Raw genomic sequence first — 24,306 nt, forward strand, 5'->3', positions numbered from 1 at the left:
TTTCTGACAAAGTCTAATCTGACCTTCTTTTTCTTGATTGTACCCAATGGCTGTTTCTTCTTGGCAGTGATACACTTACCTCCTTGAGAGTGTTCTCGACTCAGTCGTGAAGTTGTTTTTCCTGATATAATTCTATATCAAGCACTAAAGTTATTTTCTGTGGTCTTTCATGCTTTTGCATTTTGCTGAGCTGGCCACTGCATATATGAGATTGACGATAAGGCCACTCCTGAACTTTCCGCTACCTCTCTGATAAGTTTATGTTGGTTTTTTAGCCTAATCCGGCCTCCTTCTGTCACACCTGTATATCTTTGGATCTCATATTGAGAGTTCCAGTGACTACTACCAAATGCAAGATCAACACTTGGAATCAGCTCCATATCTTTTATATCCTTAATCTGTCTTGGGATAACAAGGGACCAGGCCTCACCTGGCCATGCAACAGCTTGTCAACTTTCCAGTTACTTTATCTGAAAATAGGGGACGGTGTATAAATATGGCTTACTTCTTAAACACAGGTGATATCTTTGTTAAATCCCTTAAATTAAAGCTGACATTCGATTGTTTGTTTTAATATTCACTGTGGGACCATACCAAAATATAAATTGCATAGTCGTGTCTTTCAATGTTATAAGGTGAAAATGTAAAATCAGACTACTTTAGCAGATTTTAAAATGTTTGCTCTGTTTTCCGTGGATAAAATGGGATCATTCTAAGCAGTAATGCTGTTACAGTTTTTCTCAGTCGCTTTGGTGCGTTTCTCAGATCAGAATTGAAATTCTCATAACTATTAGTTCAACCTCCACAACACTCAGTCATTTGTGCACATCATAGTAGCAATTTCTCCTCTCTCTGAACAAACTGCAAATGATTTTGGACATGAATCAGTTGCTTCCATACATTTCCCTGCTGCTTTCTGACATTTCCATTTGCTTATGTCATGTCAGTCAAAAGTAATCATACCTATGGATGCTGAATAGTCGTTCCCAATAAAACTAATAGTCATACATCCATTGCTTAAGTCATCACACACAAAATTGTTGAACTAGTTATCACATGCCAAATATTGGCCATCTGTCAAGCAAATCCTATACCTTTCTGTATCATTTTTCCTGGAAATGTCTCCGAAATTGAACAATTGATCTCAGGTGAATTACAGCTGTCACTCATGAGGAGGCTCTACCAAATTGGTGATTTTATGTTTACATGTATTCTACAGTGAACAAGTGACTGTAGCATATTTTTCTTTTGCACAATTCTGTAGGATTACAAACACTTCTACACAATGGAAATGTGAGACGTACGTATTCAGTGTCTCAGTTACTCCCAAGACTCCCATAACATCTACAGTGACTTTACTGCACATTTCAGATGGCTGTACAGGTAGGCCATAGTGCTGTCGTCAGCATTTTCAGGTGTCACCAATTGTTTTTGCAATGGGAAACACTGAAATTATAAACTGTCATAGTGGAAACATGACAATGCCATTTGACTATCTTGTTCATAAAGATGGTGTCAAGACTTTTCATTTTGATGGCACTGACAGTTTCATTGACATGGATACTTGCTTTTGAGGTATGGATAATCAATTCTGTGCATGTGACGTGCTTTAGCAGGCTATCCACTAGGTTTTGCAGTTTGCACTAATTGTTTTGGGAAATGCACTAACTGCTGTGCAAATGTTAATGGTGTTCTGAGAAACGCACCAAAGCGACTGAGAAAAACTGTAATTTAAAAGAAAATGCACCAAACAACTTAATCGTCTCCTGAAATCCTTTCGCACAATATTACATGTCAGATGGAGATCTATTAGGCCGGTCCTTCTGTAAAGCTGGCAAGAGACTTGTGGCCATCCCATCATTAAGTGGGGAATTATAAATCCTGAGAAGTTGTTAATCGCCACAGTCATTCAGATTCCATATAGACTCTACACGGCTGAGGACATCTATGAGCTGTGGAAGGGGCATGGTCCTGGGGAAACTGGGCCAATGCTATTGGACCCAATAGTGTTTAATTAGAGGGAGAGCTTGGCAGGGACCGATGAAGGAGAAAGGCTCTCAGGATGTTAGTCCAGGGTGAGAGGGTTCGCACACAAAACAGTGGCTTTTCATCACTGCATGACTCACTCAGTTTGTGTGTAAAGTATAGTGCATGTGCGTATGTGTGCGCATGTAGGGGGTGGGGGGAGAGAGAAAGTGAGAAAATGTGTATGTGTGCTTGTACTGTTTCCGTGTGTGTGTGTGTGTGTGTGTGTGTGTGTGTGTGTGTGTGTGTGTGTGTGTGTGTGTGTGTTTCTTACCTCACTGCTCAGGCATTCCAGTAGAGAAAGTGGTGTGAAGTGAAAGAGTGGCTCTCACAGTGTGGGTATTCATGGATCGGGCCCCCGTGGGCCAGTCAGGGCTCCAATGTTCACAGACAAAGCCTCTCCAGCCGGACCCACACACACTCATATAGAAAGGGGAGCAACAGAAGGAGAGGAACGCAGAAGAGGGAGACAAGGTAACAAGGGGAGAGAAAATTGGAGAAGGGGTGCGAGGGGGGCAACAGGAGAATGTCTGTTGGCAGCTCCCTTCTCCCAGGAATGCAGGTGTGATCGGTTACCATCTATAAGTGGACCAACCCAAATATTTTCTGCTCTGAGCTACAGCCTGGAGTTTTGTTTGGGAAAAATCTAAATGGATGCCTGTCTTTTTTGAATATTGTGTTTCAGATTTCCTAAGGGTTAAACCCGAGATGCTTTGTAGTGCCTCTCATCTTTACTGTACCTTTACTTTAAATAACTGTTACACTGGAAACCACTTGCTAACCCCGTATTCATCGGCACCTTTGTCCTTTTTTTTCTCTCCCTGCTGCCGTCGGACTCCATAAATCTCTCTCTCCCTTCTGAGGAAGTGGCTCCTCCCTTTCTTTTTACATCAGCCAATCCTCTCCCTCTCCCAGTCCCCTCTACTCCCACTAGCATTAAGCCAGCAGCTTGAGCTCTTTGGATTCCATGAAAGTTTATTCCACTTGGCCGTCCCGTCACTGCTCCCCCTGCCCTGGCCCCTTCCCTAGATCGGGTAGCCTGGTTCACTGTGTCCTTAAACAACCCGTGTGCATGTACAGGAAAGGGGCCCCGAAGTAGGGAGGCCCATCTCTAATCCTTACTTTTCGAAGAGACAGACTCGCACTGGAAAGTCTTTATACTGGCTTCTCTTTATTTATTTCTGGCTACAGTCATCACACAGTCTAATTACCACAGTCATCAATAACAGTGTTATCTGGTAGAACAGATGTGGTAAAACAATATAATACAGTGCGTACGACGACTGCTTAGCATGTACTCTGCAACTGATAGGAATCATTTAGAAAAGATACAAAAATATACATCCTGAAGAGAGATGTTTTTCTTCCACAGCATCTTTTCATGTTAATATCTGGAACATACAAATATTTTTTTGTTTTCCCTTTTGGACAGTTTAAGAAAGACCCCTACAGTGCAGTATTCACAAGGCGTTTGTGATGCTTTATAACAACTTTTACGTTCCCCATGAAAATCTCAATCGAAGGGCTCTCGTGCATCATGACTTTTGAATCGAATTTGCATTTTTAAAGAAATCAGGTGCAATTTTCTTTGAGATACATTACGTATTTCTTAAATACATTTATCTCATATTGAGCTGTAGCTCTCCTCCTTCTTGCAAACGTGGAGCCCTTATCAGTGTTAAAATGGATGGGTGGGTGGCACCTGCTACCATGAAATTGAAATTGATGGCCCTGTCCTGAAGGTGCATAGTCACACAAATTCTAAGTGCACAGCAGCCAAGAAATGGCCAGAAGACAGATGATATTCGATATTTGAAGTTAAATTAATCATGAGTCCACTGATATCCAACAAAAGCTGTTGATTATGAATTAAAAATGTGTATTTTTTGAGGCTTTCCTGAAATGTATTGTTTACAAAAGTATATTGCTCAGTTTGTCATCAGTTAAGAATTTGTGGGGACGTTGTAGTAACGTGGAAGATAAGATTTTTCCAGTTACGGCTGTGAAAGCATAAAGTAACAAGGATACTTCCCATTAGACCTTGTTAAAATATTTTCCCGTGTGTTGGACAGAGCATCTGGTTTGTTAGAATTCCTCGCCATTAGAATTCCTTACTGAGACAAGAATTGTCTCTAAGCCATGAATTCACCAAACTGCTGAAAACTGGAATAAAAAAAATCCAAAAAAAAATCACCAAGGTCACAGCACTGGCACAAAAATAAGATTTGCAATATGCACATCTTAAAAGTTTGATTACAAGCTGGTTAAATGAATGTGCTGGCATTAACAGTAAGCTGTTTTTTGAATGATTCTGTTGACAACTAAATGCATAAACCTATTATAATGAATGGAGCACCGTTCGATTTGTGCAGATGTTTTAGGGTCGACTGATTTGATTACACTTTAGTAATAGTAATAATAGGTGATAAATTAATCAGGATATGGCAGTACAACTCACAGTAGCTATAAAGATGCATAAAGACGACTAAAAATATACCTAGTTATATTGGAAGGTATAATTAACTCAATTCATTTAATGATATTTTATCTTCCTGTTATGGATGGTGCTTTGATAACTTCTAAAATCTGTAGATGAAGCATACATGATGTGACTTCAGTTTCTGTGTATACCGAACCTACAGGTGGATGTTGGGTGTAGGTATGCCTTGTAAAATCCTAAGTTGGGCAGCTAAAGCGGGGGTGGAGCATTTGAGAAAGGGGGTGATGCAGTAAGTGGTGCAGGATGCTGTCTGCCTGAGCTGTCTTAAACTGCTATAGCTACACCCCGTGTTTAGAGATGTAGCTATTTATATTGGGTTTAACTGTAAAACCAGGAAAGCCAGAAACCACAGTTACAAATCACCTATCCAACAATGTTGGGCAACTGTTCTACAATACAAAACAGGCACAATCACTCTTTTACATTATAAACTAGGGCATGAATGGATGGCTATTAAATATGAGTATACTGAAGGCACAGTAGACACACTGTCATATGGCTCTACGATCCCAGTGACTCCTGATCCCCTCAAATCCCTGATGAGCTAGAAGCCATGACCCTGGCATCTGCCAGCAGTAGCAGAAGAAGCAGGAAGCTATGACTGAGTCACACCTAGACAGATGCTGCGTATGACAGTCTCAGCAGTGAAACTGCCAGCAAGCTCTCTGCTACTGAAACTCTCACAGGGCAAGATGAATCGTTAAACATCGATCCTGACTTCTTTGGCTCCAAACTACACTAAATTATGCGAAGCAGCTGCTTTACATATTTGGATCACCCTATAAGGTTTCTGTTTGGTCTAAAACTGCTGTAAAATGTGGTCGTCTGAGACGTTCATCAGTGATATTTTACAGTATTTTTTGAGTGTGTCCTAAAAAGGGATACTATTTAAAAGACAGCAATAGTTGTGTTAAACCTTAAACTCGTGTTGAAATTCTGTCCTTCAGATGAACAAAGTACTTAGAGATGCCTGAGAGAACGCCTGGTCAGTCACTCTGTGCTCCTGCTGGTATGTGTTGCAGAGGTGCAGCTGATTTCAGATGCAATCTTTGTGGAAGACTTTCTTTTTAGCAGCAGTGTTTAAGTTGATACTGCATATGTCTCAGATGGAAGTAACCAAGCAAACAAGCATCACACTCAAATTTAGCAACAAGCATTTAAAAGGTGCGGTTTAAAGTCGTACAAATACAAAAGATTTGTGGCGATTACTAAACCCAAACGAAGGCTTTTACACACCCATACAGGACTTTTTATTGGATTCCCATGCTCATGTTTTTAAAATATATGTGTCTAACTTGTTGGATTGGTCGGGATTGGGGAAACTAGTATCACATTAAGCAGGAAACATCGTTCCTGAAAAAATTCTTCAAATTCAAAGATACAAATGAATATCCAGTGAGACATGAGATGTAGCAACACTAACGATCATCTATAAAATTTGAAATAGCAGAGACAAACAAATCAAATGTCTGACTGACAAGATTTAAACAGATACACTTCTTTAGCTGTATAAAATGTTAATGTTACTCATTGGATTCTGCTATAGTTACGGTATAAACCTAAATAAAAATCCTTGCTTTTTAAGAAGAGGTTTACTCTGGCTTTCCATTGACTGCACTGAACACAGAAATGTCACTAAATACTTCCAAGTCATTGCAAGTCAGGGTGAATTCAACCACCCCAGTGTGTCAGACAACACTTTGTCCAGTCAACCAGGTTTGAAGACTTTATTTTCCTAAATTAGTTCTTTGGTTTTTAACATCTGTGCTGCACTAATTTGTTTTTCCAAAGTTGCGATTATTTATTGTTATAAATTGCAGTATCACTCCTGACAGTTAAATGTATTGTGAATTTAGATTTTACTCCTCACAGTTCAAGTCTTTCTATCTGCGAACACCAGAATTTAGAAAGAGGATTCTGTCTATGATTAAATAAAGATTCATGTTTAGTTTTTAGTCACATGGATTTAAAAATGATAGTAATGAGATTATGACTTTATTTTTTTTCTCATAGCCACTCTGATTGTACACTGTGTGGAGGCCAACGGTATATGAATATTTAAATATACGCACATGTATTTTCCCATTTTTAGTTTGCTGTGTGTGTTTGTGAGCAGGTATGCATTTGTGCGTACATACATGTGGTGGTGCATGCATGCGAGTTAAGTTTGATGTGCGTAAGTGAAGCTGTTTGTCTCGTTCTGTCCTGTGTGTTCAGAAATCTCCTTTTGCTGCAGACAGTCTGGGGTGCAGAAATGGTGCGGGGCGTGGGGGAGGTAGGCAGCGGACATGGCGGCAGGCCAGAATCAATTGGCAGTGTAATGAGATGGCCTGGTGCCAGGTAACCATGGAGCTACCCTCTTTGCCTGTCTCCCAGTGCAGAGTTCAAAATTAAACTGAATGAATGAGAGAGAGAGAGGAGGGGGGGGAAGAAGGGGAAGGAGGGCAGGGAAATGAGGGTCTGAAACGGCAGGAGTGGAGGGTGAGAGAAAGAAAGAAACGGCAAAAGAGGAGGGTGGCTGATGAGGGGCTGTGTACTATTTCTAAGCTCCGCTGTAAAATCTAACTTGAGCCCTTATTTCTGAAAAAGAGGAGAATGGAGGGGGTAAACTCAATATCCAGCCAGGGTTTTTTATACTCTGGAATATCTCAAAATGCTGTTTCTATCCGTCTTCATTTTGCTTCAGTGCGCTGCCAGTTAAAAGTAGACTTTAAAGGGAGGAACAAGTGCACTTTACGTAGCAAAAAAAGAAATCAGACTCCATGAGTTTTTATCCTTGATGTCGTCCACGTTGAGCTGCTTCCTTCCTTTTGCGGGTCTCAATTTCTTTCTTTAATTTCCCTGCAAATCTTTGCATTTCTTCAACCCCCCTCACAGGCCCCACACTCTTCTTCCTGTCACAGAAGATGTGTTAATATTGAGCATTTGGCTGCTTTCTTAAAGTGATTAGTTCAAGTCAGTGGATCCTTCAGATGAATAGAAATTAAGTAATTAATAGAGTAATTACATCTTTTTCTTCTTCCTACAGCCTTTACCCCTGCTATGTCATTGTGCTTGCTCTTTTTTTGTATCTCTTCCTGCACATCATCTTCAAGAAGCCACATTGGGTAGTTTTTCAGTTCTGCTTTGGCTGACGTATACAATGGTGAAACACTGGTGTACAACCATGATTACACCAACTGAAGATCTGTCAAAACCTTTATTAAAATAATAATAACACTGAATGTGAAAATGTCACATTTCAAAGGCTCTTAGTTTATAATCTGCATTGATTTAAATGTGTTAAGTGAAAACCAAAGTGCAAATTAAACAATTTTTTGTTTTTGTTTTTGAATGATTCGCACTATGAAGGCAGTAAAGTCAAACAAATGAAGGAACATTTTTTTGCACAGTCCATCACAAATCCGAAACTCTGTATAAACTTATTTCCAGTGACAGCAATTGAGTTTTCTGCACTAAAGCTTATGTCTTCAGTGTGTTAGAAACTGGCTGAAACAGGGCAGAGCAAGCCACATATCACCAACATTTCTGCAACAAGCCACTAGTTTTTATGTGGTGATGAAAGTAAATAGATGCTATATTTATGTTGCCACCTGTCCTGATATGACCTGCGCTTTCACTGGGATGTCGTCTTCATTTTCTAGCATATTTAGAGAGGGGGAGTGCTTGATGTCCTGTCTGCACGGTACACCCTGTACAGTAGAAAAGCATGCTCAACAGTAGGCCTCATAGCCTGTGAAAAACGGCCAGGCACTCTCTGCTGAAATGGCCCAGACTTTGAGACTTTTGAGTGCACATTGACAGAGAGACGAGACAGTGGGCCAAGATGTCTGTGGTGTGGATTAATGGGGAGGACTGGAGAAAGGGTGCCGCAGTTGTGCGTGAGCAGAATATTTGATGGGAGAAGCGAGAGGAGGGAACAGTGAGGGACAAGCAATTGAAAGAAATGGGTGAGATGAAAGGGGGAAAAGATATAAAAATTGGACTGCAACATTCAGAAGCAAAGATGTAGGAGTGTGAATGAAAAAATATAGGAAAAAAAATATATGTTGCTGCTGTCTCATGTATCCCACTGGTTCTTTATCCTGCTCTCTCCTGCATGAGTGCGTCTTTTCCACATTCATCCTGCTGCACTGGGTTGATTATGGGGATGAATTCGCCATGAAGGCCGTCCTCACGGACACCTGAAAATACAGGCACAAAAGCAGAGAACGAACAGTTAATTTTTGTGGGTACTAAGTAAAGCAAATGTCGAAAAAACTGTCATATAAAACACTTTAATTATGAAAATTATGACAAATTCTTTAATCGACTGCACATCTTTAATCATTAAGCTATTTTATTAACTTTTATTAACTTCCTCTTGTGTATCTAATGCCCTTATCTGCTTTTATTTGACTCAACCAGCAATAATTTTCCAAAAAAGACAACATTTGGGGAGCTTCAAACATGATATTTGCATGAATGTATGTACTTGAGTAAGCTTAGTATGTTCTGTAACATTATTTAACAATTATACCAAACCAAATTATAAATCCTACACAACATTGTTTTTATTTCACTTTTATATATAGATTTGACCTAAAATCTCAGCCTGAACCCTAAACTCTGGTGGATTTCACAGGTGTTACTGCACGTTTGTGGAAGTTCATGAGAAAATACATTTGGAGTGGGCGGTTATTTTATATTTTGACTGCTATACCCAAAAAATTAAAATCACCCATTATACTTTTTTATTTTTAGGTACTCATGAAAGGATCATTATTATGTATAATGCTATTAGACAAGACAAGAATCATGGCTGACATCACTGGACCATCCTTTTACTGTGGGAAGCACTAGCTGCCAAGAAGTCACTTAGTGCCAGTAACAGGAGTAACTTAGGGTGATATATAGGTTCTTGTAGAAACTTCTTTATCACAGACGCAGCTATGACTCAACTGTGAATCATAGCCTTAACATGATTAGACATTTACCAATGAAGTAATAAAACAAGTGAGAGTGAACTATTGATGTTGCCTTTCCTGTAATCTTCCACATATCAATATTTGCAAAATACACAGTATATAATTCTGTCCCTCTAAACATTTGAATGGGTTAAACATATTATAAATAATGTATTAAGCCCAGAATAGTTTCATGTTTACATTTCAGTCTACTGATGTAATGAATTCAAAGGAAGCAGTTGTCATGGTCCTGGGTCGTGCGACCCAGTGTTTTGTGTTTTAGCCTATTTTGATGTTTATTCTTTGTTTAGGGTCACTAAGGCAGTCCAGCCATTTGTACATATTACCCGTGTATTAAGTCTCCCTTGCCCTTCGTGTGTTTATGTCTGCGTGTCTTATATTGTCAAGTCCATGCTGTCGGTTATGTCATCTCCCCTGTACTACGTCTCCCCGGTTCATGTGTCTTGTCTAATCTCCATGTTTCCTGTTTTACTTTGAAAGTCTGTATTCACGGTCAGTGTATTCAGTTTCACTCCTTCTGTCCTGTCGTTAAGTTCATGTGTGTCAGCTGTGTTCCCATGTGTGGCCACTTCCCCTGATCATCCCTCATGTGTATTTAGTCTCTGTGTTTCATACAGTCTGTCTCGCGTCGTCTGTGTTACCACCTCCTGTGTTCTGTACCTCCAGCCATAGTCTTTCCTTAGTTTTGTCCAGTTTAGGTTTTCTGTTGAGTACTACACGTATGCTGCCCTCATTCTGTTTTTGTTCTTTTCATCAGCCATAATAAAAGGCTCGTTTTGTTGGAATCCACTCCTGCATCCTCGTTTGTGTCTCCGCAGACCGTGACAGCAGTGGTATTGTTCATGTCTCAGTGTTCTTATCAGCACATTCTTTCCAAATAAAAATATTACAGCTTATCTTAAAAATGCTGTGGCTTTACAACATGGATGAAATAACAGTTTAAACAGTGCATCATGATCCTGAGTGATCTGAGTAATAAATACCCCCTGTGATGTGTAAATATTCATGCATTTTAAGGTATTTTACATACTTTAAGCTCATAATGAGATTAAACTCCAGCAGCCTGTTAAGGGCCTGTCTTAAAAAATGCACAATGCAGTAAAAGTACAGAAAAGAAAACCAGTGTGAAGTTTTGATTCAACAATCCTACAGGTTCAGTAGTAACACCCCAATTATAATGCTGAATGGTGTTTTAAGCCCAGTGGATATCAAGAGCTATAGCTAGCATGTCATTATAGTAAAGTGTTAAAAAAGGTCATTATGTATTAATAAAAGCCTCACTCCTGGGGTGGAAAATGCAAGTTGGTTGGATGTACAGCATCCAAAGAGGCTACCGACAGACCGGTGCAGCAGGACAATAATAAGGGCACGTATTGTAAGGAGTCAGTTAAAAGGTCACAAAATCTAATTAAAACAATGAAATCCAGTTTTAATCTATGTGTCTAAGACCTGGATTATGCAGCGCACTTGTCACTGCATTCACTGACATAATGTTACCATATGAAAAATGTTGGTAATGATTTTTTGCCTATTGTTGGCAGCCCTCTTTCTCTTCCCCACTTTCCCAGGCTCTGAGAGTGGCTTTAAGGGGTTACCTTGTTAGAGGTTTGGGGTTATGCCCATGTCGGTCGCTCTGTTTTCTCCAACCTTCTGTTTTTGGAGAGGCCCTTCTCTGTGTCGGCACCGTGACAGGGTTCTTGGCAATATCCTGAAAGTCAAATCTGTTCATTTAGATTCAAGTGGTGACCATGGAGCAGACAGCAGCCCATTGGCATGCTGTGGCAAAACTAGTATCCAGGGCAGTTAATATCCTGAACCCAACATTTGTCCTTTTTCATAACACTAACAAGCTGATATGCATGGAGGGGATCCGTGTGTGTGTGTGTGTGTGTGTGTGTGTTAGTTGTTGTTTTTTTTAAGAATGCCGCATACTCAGGCTTTCTGTGCAGTTTTTACCAGATTAAATTTTGCTTTTAAATTAGCTTATTCTGCAGAGGTCAGGGTCAGATACAGCAGCATCTTGCTGTTTTTCTAATCTCTTGCTAAAGGAAACTTTGGTTGGGTGGTTGCTTATTGGTATGAGCTTCACTGAACACGCTTCCAGTCAGCAAGAATGTGAGGCAGCCATTTTAAAATCTGAAATGGTTCTTCCAGTGCTGGTGAAGATGACCTCACTGGGAGGTCAGTCCCTCAGATTTATGTTGGGTATATTATGTGTATGATTAGTGATTTGTGTAAAACAAATGTAGACGCGCATCTGCTGAGACGCATGAGAGAAAAACCTTATTGCTGTGAGTGATAAAAACAATTGTATAGATTTAACCCGGAAAAATTTCAGATGGCTTCGCTAAAATAACTGCAGCATCTTTACTAATTTGGTTATTAAATATGATGTTTGGAAAATAAAATCCCTTGCCCTTTTGAATGTTTCTAGTAGAATTTTGGCTTTATATCAGATAGGTAGTGCTTTTTATGCATCGTGACTGCAAGCAGCCAGTAAACAGTCTTCAGATACTCCACTAGAAATACCCAAATGTAAATGTAGTACTACCGACTGCAGCAGCCATGCTGTTTAACTACTGTACTGTTGTGACGTCAAGAGTGGTGCTGAGTTCAAATAGTCACGAGAGGAGACTGTTCAACATAATCAGTGATGTTTTTATTTGAAATTTGGGATTCAAGACGATAAAAGTGAGAATATAGCACAAGATTACATTTTGTTTTTAAAAACACTGAATTTATGTAATATAATAAAATATCCATTATTGATATGCACATATTTTTAAAATAGAAATTATATAGTGGTTGAGCAAAAGTCACCTGTCCTGTGAGGCATCTGAGAGCATTTTCTTAAAAACAGCAACAACAAAAAAACAGCAACAACTTGCAGAGCATCAGGATTCGAGCATGTGCACGACGAACAGTAAACCACATGAACCTCACTCATTTACAGTTGTAGCTTTCCCCTCCCCACGGTGGCCCGAAAAGAGTTTCCAATGGACCGACAACACAGCTGTACGCCATTCGTCCGGTGTGAAAGACGGCTAACGGGACAAAGGGCACGAGTGAGGAGAGGGAAACGAGGGAGAGATGCTCGCTGAATCGCCCAGCCCACCCCTGTGCAGGACGGGGAGCACCTCTCTTCCTCTCTGCTCATAGCCGCTTTCTCCCGGCCCTCAGCCATTTTGGAGAGAGCAAAAAGTGGCTGCTTTCTCTCTCCCTCTCTCACTACGTGGCATAGCTTTAGAAAGGTTTCGGCTGCTGTGTTTGTAGCAGCAGAGAAGACACACTTTGCAGCTTGCACTTTGGGAGATATTATGTTTGCAGAGAAAAAATTCTGACGCGAAAACAAAACCCTTCCATCTCGACTTTTTATTTTTTAATGAATTTTTCCTTTTTTTTTTCGTTTCCCTTGAATTCAGCTGCTAAGCCTCTCTCCTCCTTGCTGTGCACTTTTCACTCATGCTGTTTCCTTTTCTTTAATAACTTGCGCTGTAGTTTTGGTGGCCGGTCCAATCCCTCTTTTCTTTTTTAAAGTCATGTTTTCTCATCTCTCAATTTGAGTTTTTTTTTTATGTAACAGAGTTCAAGACAAAGGGATATGTCCATATTTTGGCAGCGCTAAGAAGAGACAGAGCAGCAGCCAAGGATCCTGCTGGGATCCAAAAAAGCCAAGCAGAATGAAGCACCAAAAAAAAAAAAAAGAAAACACCACCCTTTCCTTTGCTTGGTCAGAAATTCCACTTTCTCTGTAGCCAGCCCTGCGCTGCCACTCCTCCTCATCCACATCTTACCGCATTCAACCTTTTGCCATTTCTCTCTTGCCGTACCTTTTTTTTTAAAGCCGATTTGAGGTTTTTGTACCCCGGAAAATGGGGACTGGACAACGGGTTATGAGTGCGTAACTAGGAGAGAACAAGGGGATGTTTTCTTCTTACTTTCGGTTGTGATTTAGCGTTTTTTTTTTTCCTGCTATTAGTGTTATTATTGTTGTGCTTCTTATAGTTTTTAGTCGTTTGTGTTTTTAAGGGTGTGCTTGGATCACCACGTGTTTGTGTGGTTTTGGGAATGTGTGTGAACGGGTGTATACTCCCTGTGAATGTTAGACTTGCTGCTCTGTTCCCAATCAGTTTCTGATGATTTACATTCTGCTTTTTTTGTTGTTGTTTTGTTTTGGGGTTTTTTTACATTTTTATTTTAGGTTTCTTGATTTCTCCTAAAGCGTTGGCCTACACTTCTCTTCGAGCCTGACTTCATCTGAGTGTAGAGGACGTTTGACCACCAGGTCCAGCTTATGCCTTACTGGTATGTTGGCGATTTACGAAACTTACAGTTTTCTTTTTGTGGAAGCGGTTCAAAATAGGGTCTAACCCACACAATGTGACGCGTGCGTGATTTTTATTTGATTTTTTTAAACTTTGCTTATTTTTCGATGGTGTTCGCTTTATGTTTTCTCTCCAGAAAATTTTCTAAGGTCCAGAGAATTGCATTATTGAATTTAATTTATTAGGTCATTGCAAATAAGAATCACTTTTATTTTTATAATAAAAAAAATACTTTGTATTTGGCAGCGGAGCGATTAAATGTGCTTTGTATTTTGTCTTTATTTTGTCTTATTTAAGAATATATAACTGCATGTGCTGGATGTGTTGTAGCATTTGCTTTTGCTGCTCTGTTGGAGACGTGGTACTTGTTTTTATTTTAATCATAGTGTGATATTTCATAAAATTCGTGCAGCGCAAATATGCCTTTTTATTCAGTGCAAATTCATTTTCTTTAGTAAAATATTTCCTAGCGATGTGCGTTTCAAAATTATACCTCAAAAGAATGTGATCAGTGGGGTAAACACACAAACACCGCATCTATTACAGTCATGTGCCCCGGCCTGTCCTGTGTACCATGGCCTAATTTCCACGCTCATCTCTATTAGATGCTTAAAAAGGACACATTGTATATCCCCACACTGAAGCAATCTTAAGAAGTACAAGAAGTGAAAAATACATGAAAGGATTGATACTCAACGCGTGGATTTATTCTTTAAATATCGGTGAAATAGACTAAACTTTTTAATGTTGATGCATATTTTAGTTGCAGAAAGACCTACATGCAATGAAAGCTGTGCCATGTTGAGCCTTATCAGAGTTACAGTGTTGTCCATTGTGGTTTGAACACCCAGTAAGAGGAGTGCTATGATGAATCAGTGGAGCTGAAAGCTTCAGACAGTAGAATGAGTTGTCTGCTTAAATGTTTGTTGATTTCTCTGCTTCTTATCCGCTCTCAAAGTGTTAATGCCAGCTGCCACGAACCCGTAGATCCGAACTTGTGGTGACTGGCTGCACAAGCTCGTATCTATAGGTATGTGTCTTCCTGGTAAAAACAGCATCTGCCCAGTGCTTTTAAGAAAGGCGACTAGATCACTGGAATTATTTTGGAAGCAGGTTTTGACTGGATAACCATAAAGAGTGGCATTTCTTAATCCTTGATTCCCACAATTAAACAGCACTGACCCTGCGTGACCCTGTATCCTAGGATGCAGGATATTCTCTACCAAACTTATCCCACGTGTGCCGCCTCGATGCAGTGACCCCACCCAAATTTGTGGGTTGGGCTAAATGACGATGTGTCACAACATTGTACATGACAGACTATCTTTGGCCTCTACGTCAGTGTTGCAGTTAAGTAAGGAGGACGACTTATTGGTGAAATTTTTCTTCAGTTTCTGGTAAAATAAAATTACATTGCTTGTGGTAGTTTTGAACTGCTCGCCCGGCCCTACAGGGCAGCCATGCTGCAGCTTCCTCCAGTGTTCCGCAGGTTGAGGTAGTAGGTTGTATAGTTCAGAGTGACACCACAGGAGATAACTGTACAGCCTCCTAGCTTTCCCTGAGGAAACACCACACAATCTGTACACTGATGGATTATTTCATAAATGCCGACATCTGTGCAATATTTGTGTATGAGAGTTTTATCGCCTGGTTGTAAACACAGCTTCTCTGTCAGGTGGTTTTGTGTCTGTTTCTTAATACACTGAAATTTCTTCTGTTTAATTCAAAGTGTTGTTTTGGGGTTTTTCGTTTTCTCCTTTAAGCAGATATGGGAAGAGATAAAGATATTTTGCTAAAGACTTGCATGAACATGGCAAACACTGCATCTCGTTTGACACTTGGAAAACAAAGTTGAAACAATGACAGCACAGATTAGGGAGGGGGGGGCAAAGAGAAATCATTTCAAAATATGAGGAAAAGCACTAGCATGCTGCTGCAGTGATGTTTGCGGGACGCTCTAATGAAGGAGATGTCACTGAAGGGAAACACACCATACAGCCGCAGGGGAAGAACAAGGTCTTGGCGGCCAATTATGCACAAAGTTCACTTTCACTTAACCAAAACGATATACTTCCTCTGCGCAGCTATGTGGTAAAGACACTGCTGTGATCAAAACAGCCAGTAACAACTTTCACTGCTTCAAACCAAGAAAACCACAGGCCCCTGAAATTATCTAGGTTCCTGACTGCAATTTAGAAATGCGCTGAATTACTTCTTAATTTTGGCTGTGTTCAGTTTCTCGGGCTTCGTCTCAGACCGTGTGACCTATATCTGCTCTTCGGGCATATTTTCATTGCATACTTTTGATCTCTGTTGGATACTACATTTTTTTAAACTCCCACTTTAAGGTGTTGGCATAGACGCTGCCAGCTATGCATACACAAGAAATTAATGAAAGTGTTGTTATTTAATTTGTTTTAACTGTTTGGGGAAATATGGATCTTTATGAGTAAAAAGCAGTTTTTAGTTGTCCTGCCATGAAAGTATTTAACGTGCACGTAATCTGTTAAGCCTGAACTGTAAATATACATTAGACACTGGATGTAGCGCCGCTAGTTTAGAGATGGTATCCTACTCCTGTAGTGCGGTATGCTGCTGTGTACAGATGTGTAGTGCGGGGAGTGTCATGATGATGAAAGACTGTTTCCACTTAAACTCTATGCTCTCTGTCCTAAGGCCACCGGGTTCGAAAGAGGTGGGGTAAGGAGCTCTTTGGGCCAGAATGAAGAAGGGGCCCTTGGTACGGGGCAGCTTTTGCAAGAGCGCAAGCATTCAGTTACAGTAGATACAACGTGAATCGACTGTTGGGTTTTTCACTGTGCCTAATTATCCTTGCTTACTTTTTTCTCCCCCTCGCCCTTCTTCTAGAAAAGCGTATTCACACTTCTTTCTGTGCTCGGTGGTTTGTTGTTGCCATGTGGTAGTGCATTACATTATACAGCAGGAGGCATAAAGGAGCTCTCCCTGACTGACCCCCCACCCAGCACACACGGCCCACCCTCGCTGTGGAATCTGTGCAGGTTTTTTGTCTTCTTTGGAAATTTCTATAAATAGTCCCGGTTGACTCTTGTCGTGTTAGTGTGCGAAGACAAGGTGGAAGTAAAACTGAGCATAAATGAAGGGACCCTTTGCCGCACTGAAGCGCACGTGATGCCTTTCAGACATCGTGACATGTGATGTCCGCGAGCAAGGAGAGATGCCTTAAAAGTGAATTTTCGATTCAAAAAAACGAAGAAGAAGAAAGAAAAGAATGAGGCTCTAATGATACAGAGAGAAATACAGCAAAATGTAAATGAGAGCTGAAGAAGTGAGAACTGTCTGCCTGATTTATTATTTTTAAATTGACTTCAAAATAAAAGAATGACCTATTTAAACCAGCAGGGGGAAAGGGTTGGGGGGCGATAGTGTTGAGACCACACAGGCCATTTTTCTGCTGTCACTGATCTCAGCCTATTGTGCGCTGTCCGTCAGAAGAACCCTGGTAATTCCCTCTGCTCCCCATTTGTCTCGCTTTCCTACCATCTTGTCTCGTGTCTTCCCCCCCTCTTTTTTTTACAAGCCTTTTCCACTGCTTTACAGTGACTAATACTGATAAAATATAAGACCACCACACACACCACAATGCTTCCAGTTACATTTCCTTTGAAGCTCCCTGAACTGGTGCGTTCACTCTCTCTTGCTCCCTCCTTTTCTCTTGTTCCCACCCTCCTTTTCTCCATGAAACGCACGCTGTAATACCCAGTCACTCACAGACACAGAGGGCGAGAGACACAGGAACAGAATACTGGACATGCTACTGGAGCAGGATTTTTCTTTTTGTTTGCCTTAAATGAAAAAGGAGCTTGAAAGAGACATTGTAAGATAAAACTGTGACTTCCTATTTGACTGTCTTTGCCTTCTCGTTGTGCTACTGTATGCTTTTGTTCTCTTCACGTCTCTCTCCCTCATTTCTCTACCTTCCCTTATCTCTCTTTCTCCATATACTAGGCCTTTTGTCTGTGTAATTTCAGCTGTGGGGAGGGAAATGAATGGGTGATATTTAGTTCCTTTCCCACACTGCTACTGCCGTTTTGATTCTATATGTAACAAACAGAAAAAAAAGGGGCAAGCAGAGGCTCTTCGGTTTTTCAGCCTTGGGGACTTGAGCCTGCAATCTATGAAGCATGGAAGGCAGAGGAGGGAAAGAAAATACAGAGGCACAGACACAGGCCGAGAGGTGTGATACAGCGAGACTAAAGCACCAATCAAGTGCAGAAAGAAAATATGAGACAGATGAAGCCAAGAGACGAACAGACAGACAGACAGAGGAAGAAAAAGATGGGTAGTAGTGTCACATGGAGAAAGGGCTGAGCAGCAGTAGGCAGAGGGACTACAGCAACAGGCGTTACACATTTTTTCCTATTATTCACTCCTGTCGCTGTTTTGGCACACTGTGTCTCAGTCTTTTTTTTTTTCACAGCTACTAACCAGATCTGCCAAATTCTGACGGTAACCTGAAAATCCTTCTTGTTTTTGATTTCTCATGTAAAGCTGTGACTCATATGGGGGAAGCTTTGGGGAAAGCTGAGATTGTACATTATTGAATGTGCGGGGCGATGAATATGCGCTTTAGTGCAGTAGAGCTCTTTTTAGTTAAAAATCAGACGTCTGGGGGGTTAAAATATTACTTTATCACTCTCTAAAATCCTGTTTTTCTCTTTCTGGATGGCTTCCTGTCATTTGCTCTTATTCTCTTGTATTAGTCAGCATACGTGTAACATTACTGGGCTGTGGTTTTGCTGTTTATTTTTGTGATTTTTACTGTTGGACCCAAGCTAAACAGAATATTTTTTCAATTCTTATGCTGGTTTCTTTTTCATGGATTGTTTTTGATTTATTATTGTGCATTTTTCCTTCCCCTGTAATACTAAATGTATTGTTGTCTCAGTCACCCTCACTGCTTTTCTATTCTATTCTCTTTTTCCCCCCATGTTCACCTACATTAAATCGTTAACCCAACATCTGCCCTCCCTGCCATCTCTCCCTTCATGTCTCTGTCTCCTTCTCTTTCTCTCTCTCTGGCTGCACATGGTACAGTCTTGCATGTCTGAGCAGCAGACGGCTAGACGGCAGCAATCTGCTAGAGCAGGCTCATGTGCTAGCCCGAATTATCCATTCAACAAAGCCTGAGCTAGCAGCACTAAAATCTTCCTCTATTCTTCTCTCCAGCATTCATTTTTTTCTCCCCTCTCTCTCTCCGATTTGTGCCCTGCTACATCCTCTCTCCCTTTGCTAGGCTGACCGGCACAGGCGTACAGAGAAGACTGCGGCAGCCTCCGCCACCTCGGTCAGCTGGGTGAGTTTTATCTTCTTTTTTCTTTTCTCCTTCCTTGCATCTCATCTTACCGCTCCTCCCAGCCTCTTATTCCTCCTCCTCCTCCTCCTCTTCATCTTGTGGGTAGTCAGATTTTATTCTGCGACCTGACAAATGAGCTTTCCCTCCATAAAGTCAAGGCGGCATGATTGACAGGTGCGGTCTCAGAGGACTGACAAGCCTGGCATGTCACGAGATCTCACTGGCATAGAGGGAGTAAGTGGTAAGGAGCTTGGACTTTTTTAGTATTAAGGGTGTATTTTTATCAGCGTGAGACACTGGCGTCAATTTGTAGTCTCTGCTGCTGTAGTCATCTGGCTGCTGCTGCTGCTGCTGTATGCGTTCTCAGTGCGGGGTTTGGAAAAATATCAAAGATGTTTTACACAGATTATTATTCTAGGTTTGGTCAGGTTGTGACAGGGAGGCAGAGCTATCCTTATGATTAGTGATGGTAAAGTGCTTCTGATTGGGTGTGTATGGCTAGAGTACAGTGTGCACAGCATGAGTCTGTTCAGTTATCATAAGATTATATATGGTTAGGTTTTATATTACATTTTCAGCGTGTGCTTACTGATGCATATCGATCTTTTGACTCATATATAACGATTTTGTTTGTAAATGTGATCATGGATGAGCTAAATGCTAACGCATGGTGGGGTTGTGCATTTTACCGAGACCAGACTCGACTTAAGGGGCAAAACTGAGACTTAAGGTAGAGCACCGCACAAATCGAGGGATAGAGGGAGCTGTTTCAGTCTCAGCCACAGTGCTCGTGCAGCAGATGATCTGCTGTACGTTGCACAGAAAAGGCCAGACCAAAAAAAAAGAGCAAGCTGTACCTCTCTCATTCCCTGAGACCCTAACTTGTGACGTTTTGCTGTGATGTGCACGGGTTGGGTTCTTGGGAGCTGCGAGGGGCACTCACACATCTCTAACTCAGAACAAAAAAAGGAAAAGGCTTAACATGGCGGAAAGACACAAAGCACGATGAAGAAGGAACAGTTTCGCCTTTTCATTTATTTATTTATTTATTTTTAATAAAAACTAGACACGGTGACATAAGGTTCATTTAATCCACGAATAGTGCAAAAATAAAGCGCGAAGGGAATGAAAAGTACGAACATTGGGTTTCTTTCAGGATATTGAGAGTCTGAGAGCCAGAGGCAGGCACAGTGTGCAGGGCACTGGGTGGGGGAGAGGGCGGGGGAGTGGGATAGATAGAGAAATGTGGGTATAAGGGGCATGTGACTGAGATGGAGGGACGTCCAGATGAGGTGGGGTGACATGGTGAAAACACCCACATTTACAAAATCCTTGGTACAATGAATGAATGAGGAATTTGTGAGTTAGGTTACACCCTCAGTGACTAATGTTGCACATGCTAGCATAGACAAACCACACAAGAACCGCACCTCGCTGTTTAACCCTGCGTCATAAACCGTATAGTCATACATTTAAAGAAACATGATGTTGACAAAATAAATGTAATTTATACGCAGCGGGGAGGAACATTATAATATAAACAGCATAACTTGAACACACAGCAAAGTGCAAAATGAAAGTCAGTGCTTTAGGGTATTTTATTTCCACTACTCAATCCGCAGGCTCTTCATGCCTTATCTTGAGAGCAGCACAAAGTACTAGTGAGAGCGTGACTCTGAAAGCTCAGTACACTTGTGTTTGACCTCATGAAAATAATCGTCTTCCTTTTTCTATTATATCATCGATACCTACCCTTACCTGCATTCGGCCCGCTGTTTTTTTTTCTCTTCTTGTTACAAGCGAGTGTGAAGATAATGGTGCAAAACAGAATTACACAGTCGAGTGGGAATTGTAAGACACCTTGGCGTGCATGTCATAAGGTGACCCCCTCATCAGCTATGGATGAAAGCACAATTGTAGCGGCTCTCAGGTGCATTAAAAGGCTTTTATATAGTTTGTTCTGTGTTTCAATGGGCATCATTGGAGAGTAGGATGAGTGTGGCAGAACTGCTTCCTGCTTTGACGCATGCGTGACAACTTCAGGTGTCAAACTGCTGAGGACTAACGTACAGTCCTCTTATGTTTATGTTTTCTATAACTAACATCCTTTGTGTCAAAATATGCACAAACGTGCGTCTGTTTGCGTAGTCGATCGGCGAACGCAGTAACGGCTTCGTTCTTCCTCTCCTTTTATTCATACTTGGATGTCCCCCTTTTGCATATCGCCTTCCTCCTCCTCACCCGCTGTGAAGTTGCTGCAACTTTTCCAGGGAGCTTCAGCAGCATTTGAACCGGGATACTGTTTGATGTTTTGTCCTCATTCTTTCATTAGCGTGGATGGGATGTGATTATGTGCTTGAAGGACAGGTAGCTTTGAGCTCCGATTCTTTTTCTGAACCTTAATTTGAAGCTGTGTTTCACCATTTCTAACTCTAGCAGCAGCCTTTTTTTTTCTTTTTTTTGGTCCATACAGCATCCTTGAGGAATTTTGAGATTCATTAAATCGGGCATTTTTACTATGCGGTCAAACACTCTTAATGAGCAATGACTTCTGTAAATGTGCAACTCATTTGCATTGTCACGCACTTCATATCTTATTGAGCGCTTTTGTCCTCTGCCTGGTTTCAGTTTACTGTGTGAGGATGAAGCTGGAAGTAAGGATGCAAGCAGCATGTGATGCAAGTTAGCCAAGTTTGTATGAGGGTAAAGAAGCAGAGCATGCTGATAAATAATTAACTACCCTGTAGAGTAAAATCTGACTTGCTGATTTCTTGAAGATGTTTTATCTTTTGTTAACTTGAATCCACTGCTGCAGACAGCTCCATATATTGAGGACGTTTTCGCTGTAATAGTTTGTTTAGAATAAGAAAACACTTTTTATTCTCAGTATTATCCCAACACTGTGATTTCCCATGTGTCTACAGAATATGCCCGCCACACACTGGATGCACATGGACGTTGTTTTCTGAGCTCATCTGGTCAGCCACTCATGGCCTTCATTTAGCCCCAAAACAATCAATGAAAATCAGGCTTGAGCATCTAGTCCATCTATTTGATCCAAATTAATTCCTAGATGGGCGTCCATTGGACTAAATATAACTGTACAAATATGATCACACCTCACCCAGCACGAACTGATTGAAAAGGGGCAGAAAAAACAACTTTGACAGACGTCTCAACAACTTTAAAACATGAAAGGTAAGAGTAGCTTCTTTAGGTCAGAGGGAAAGAAAAGACACTTAGAAAAGCGTTCCTTCACATTCAAACTTAGTTGAAAAGAGAATGATGAAAAGATGTCTTTTCAGGGCATTGAAAAGATATTTCTATGCATATAAAACTACTGAGTAATTTTCTGTTCTTTACAAGTCTAAAAGACATTTAAATAGTACACAGCTATTTAGGATTTCATCATTTAAAATCTAGTTGAATAGTGAAAGTGCTGTAGATGACTAGATTGTATAGTTGCAATAAGATACACATACATACATGTCCTAGGTGTGCTGTGACCGCTATTTTGGGCTATAGCAACCTGGAAATGTTATGTATATGCCTGCATAGCATGTAGAAGCTAAATGTGGTTCACCTTTAAACCAGTTACTAAATGGCTCCCTTTTTTTCCACTGTGAATCCACATTTAACGGTGCTTTGGTGAAAATATGTTATATAATAATGCTGGGTGCTACATCCTTGACTGTAGCTCTGCAATCAGCAAACTATTTTAGCACATTCAGTAGATTTCAGGTGTGCGTGCTACATATTGACACTTGTTTCTGCTCAACTCTGCTGGTGAGCTCAAGTCTTTTGATGCGGTTGGGTTTATTTGTCTATCAGTCCCAGTCTTTGGAGATCAATTCCTAGTCTGAAATAGGATCAAATTTTCAAAGGGATGTGTCTTAAGGTTGGTTACCTTTCACCTTTGACTTTTCAATCACATCTCGATGTTTCTTAGAACCCTGCAAACATGAACTTTTTAAGTGTTTTTCCTGGGAGTCTGTTTATTCTTCAGGTTTTGTTTTTTAAATGTAAATGTGGTAATGTGATTTTTTTTTCTCAGTTTAGTGGGGGTTCCTGCATGGAGCAGTGCATTTGCAGCAGTAGGTTATGGTGTCAGTGTTCACCTTGTTCAGCACAAACATGGAAAGGAAGATTAGTTTAGACAGGCGGCGAGAAGGAAGGAAGAAAGATGACTAGTTGTAGAGTGTTTGATTGTTTTCTGCCATATATATATATATATATATATATACATATATATATTTATTTATATACTGTATGCACTGTATCTGATTGGTGTCATTCACCCACAGTTGTAGGCACACCATGTTTTTTAACCAGTCCTCTATGCATGATTATAATTTAATCAAAGCAGTAGTGCTGTGCGATACTGAAAATGTTGGTACTGATCCAACGCCAAATAAATACAGGCCGCATACTGCCGGTAACAGTACCAATACTTTTAATCTATGAAGGCAGATTGTGGAGGGGAGAGCAGTGTGTCATCATTTATGAGAAGAATGTGATAATTCTGAATGCATTTTAATGACCACTAAATAACTCTGATTTTTACTTTCCACGATAATTATCCAACGCAGTAAAACACACCTTTTCAGCTTTTCATGCATTCTGAAATTTTTGACGACCCTGAAGCGTCAACTTCTGTTGTTTAAATGTGCTTTAGGCTCTAAATAAAATAGATATGACAGTCAACAAAAAAGGTTCCCACATTTTTCATAGTGCATGTTTGAGGTATATATTTCTAAAGAAATTATTTCTTTAACACAATTTAGCGGGCTACGTAGAGAACGTAGAGGATAGAGACGAGTATCGATGCTATTGCGCTGGTATTGGTATCAGATCAATACCAATACCAGCGCAATAGCATCGATACTGGTATCAATACTATTGATATTTGGATCGATAGTGATTTAGTGAAGCAGCAGGTAACAGTTCCCTGAGGTTTATGTGGATTTAAAGGTGCTGAATAAAGAGCTGATACTGTAAGTTACAAAACCATACACTGTGCACTTACTGTACTGTAAAACTCTTTAAATCTCATCAATTTAGAGTTTTTTTAAAAACTTTTTTTTAAATCTCTAAATATGTGAATAAACGTGTCTAATGTGAGTTATTAGTATATGTTGGGAACTGCAGATGTAT

At 40.5% G+C, this 24,306-nt stretch overlaps 1 protein-coding gene across 2 annotated transcripts in view; it reads left to right on the forward strand.

The window, feature by feature from the left end:
- Positions 1-24,306, forward strand: part of LOC147320457 (uncharacterized) — a 54,842-nt gene that overhangs the window by 27,391 nt on the left and 3,145 nt on the right. Inside the window, exons 1-2 of one of the 2 annotated variants that reach the window (XR_015131265.1) lie at positions 15,428-17,673; positions 19,093-19,152. Coding sequence is in view for 1 of the 2 variants with exons in the window: in XM_086308461.1 (XP_086164587.1) it covers positions 19,093-19,152 (60 nt within the window). In the remaining variant the exon portion in view is untranslated. Of the gene's footprint in view, positions 1-15,427; positions 17,674-19,092; positions 19,153-24,306 lie in introns of those variants that run through there. The other variant, XM_086308461.1, reaches the window with a different exon arrangement.

The sequence above is a fragment of the Aulonocara sp. 'chitande type north' Nkhata Bay genome, linkage group LG10, assembly GCF_057382095.1.
Source record: "Aulonocara sp. 'chitande type north' Nkhata Bay isolate Kocher_YH1m ecotype deep benthic linkage group LG10, A_spYH_male_GT1.1, whole genome shotgun sequence".
Lineage (NCBI taxonomy): Eukaryota > Metazoa > Chordata > Actinopteri > Cichliformes > Cichlidae > Aulonocara > Aulonocara sp. 'chitande type north' Nkhata Bay.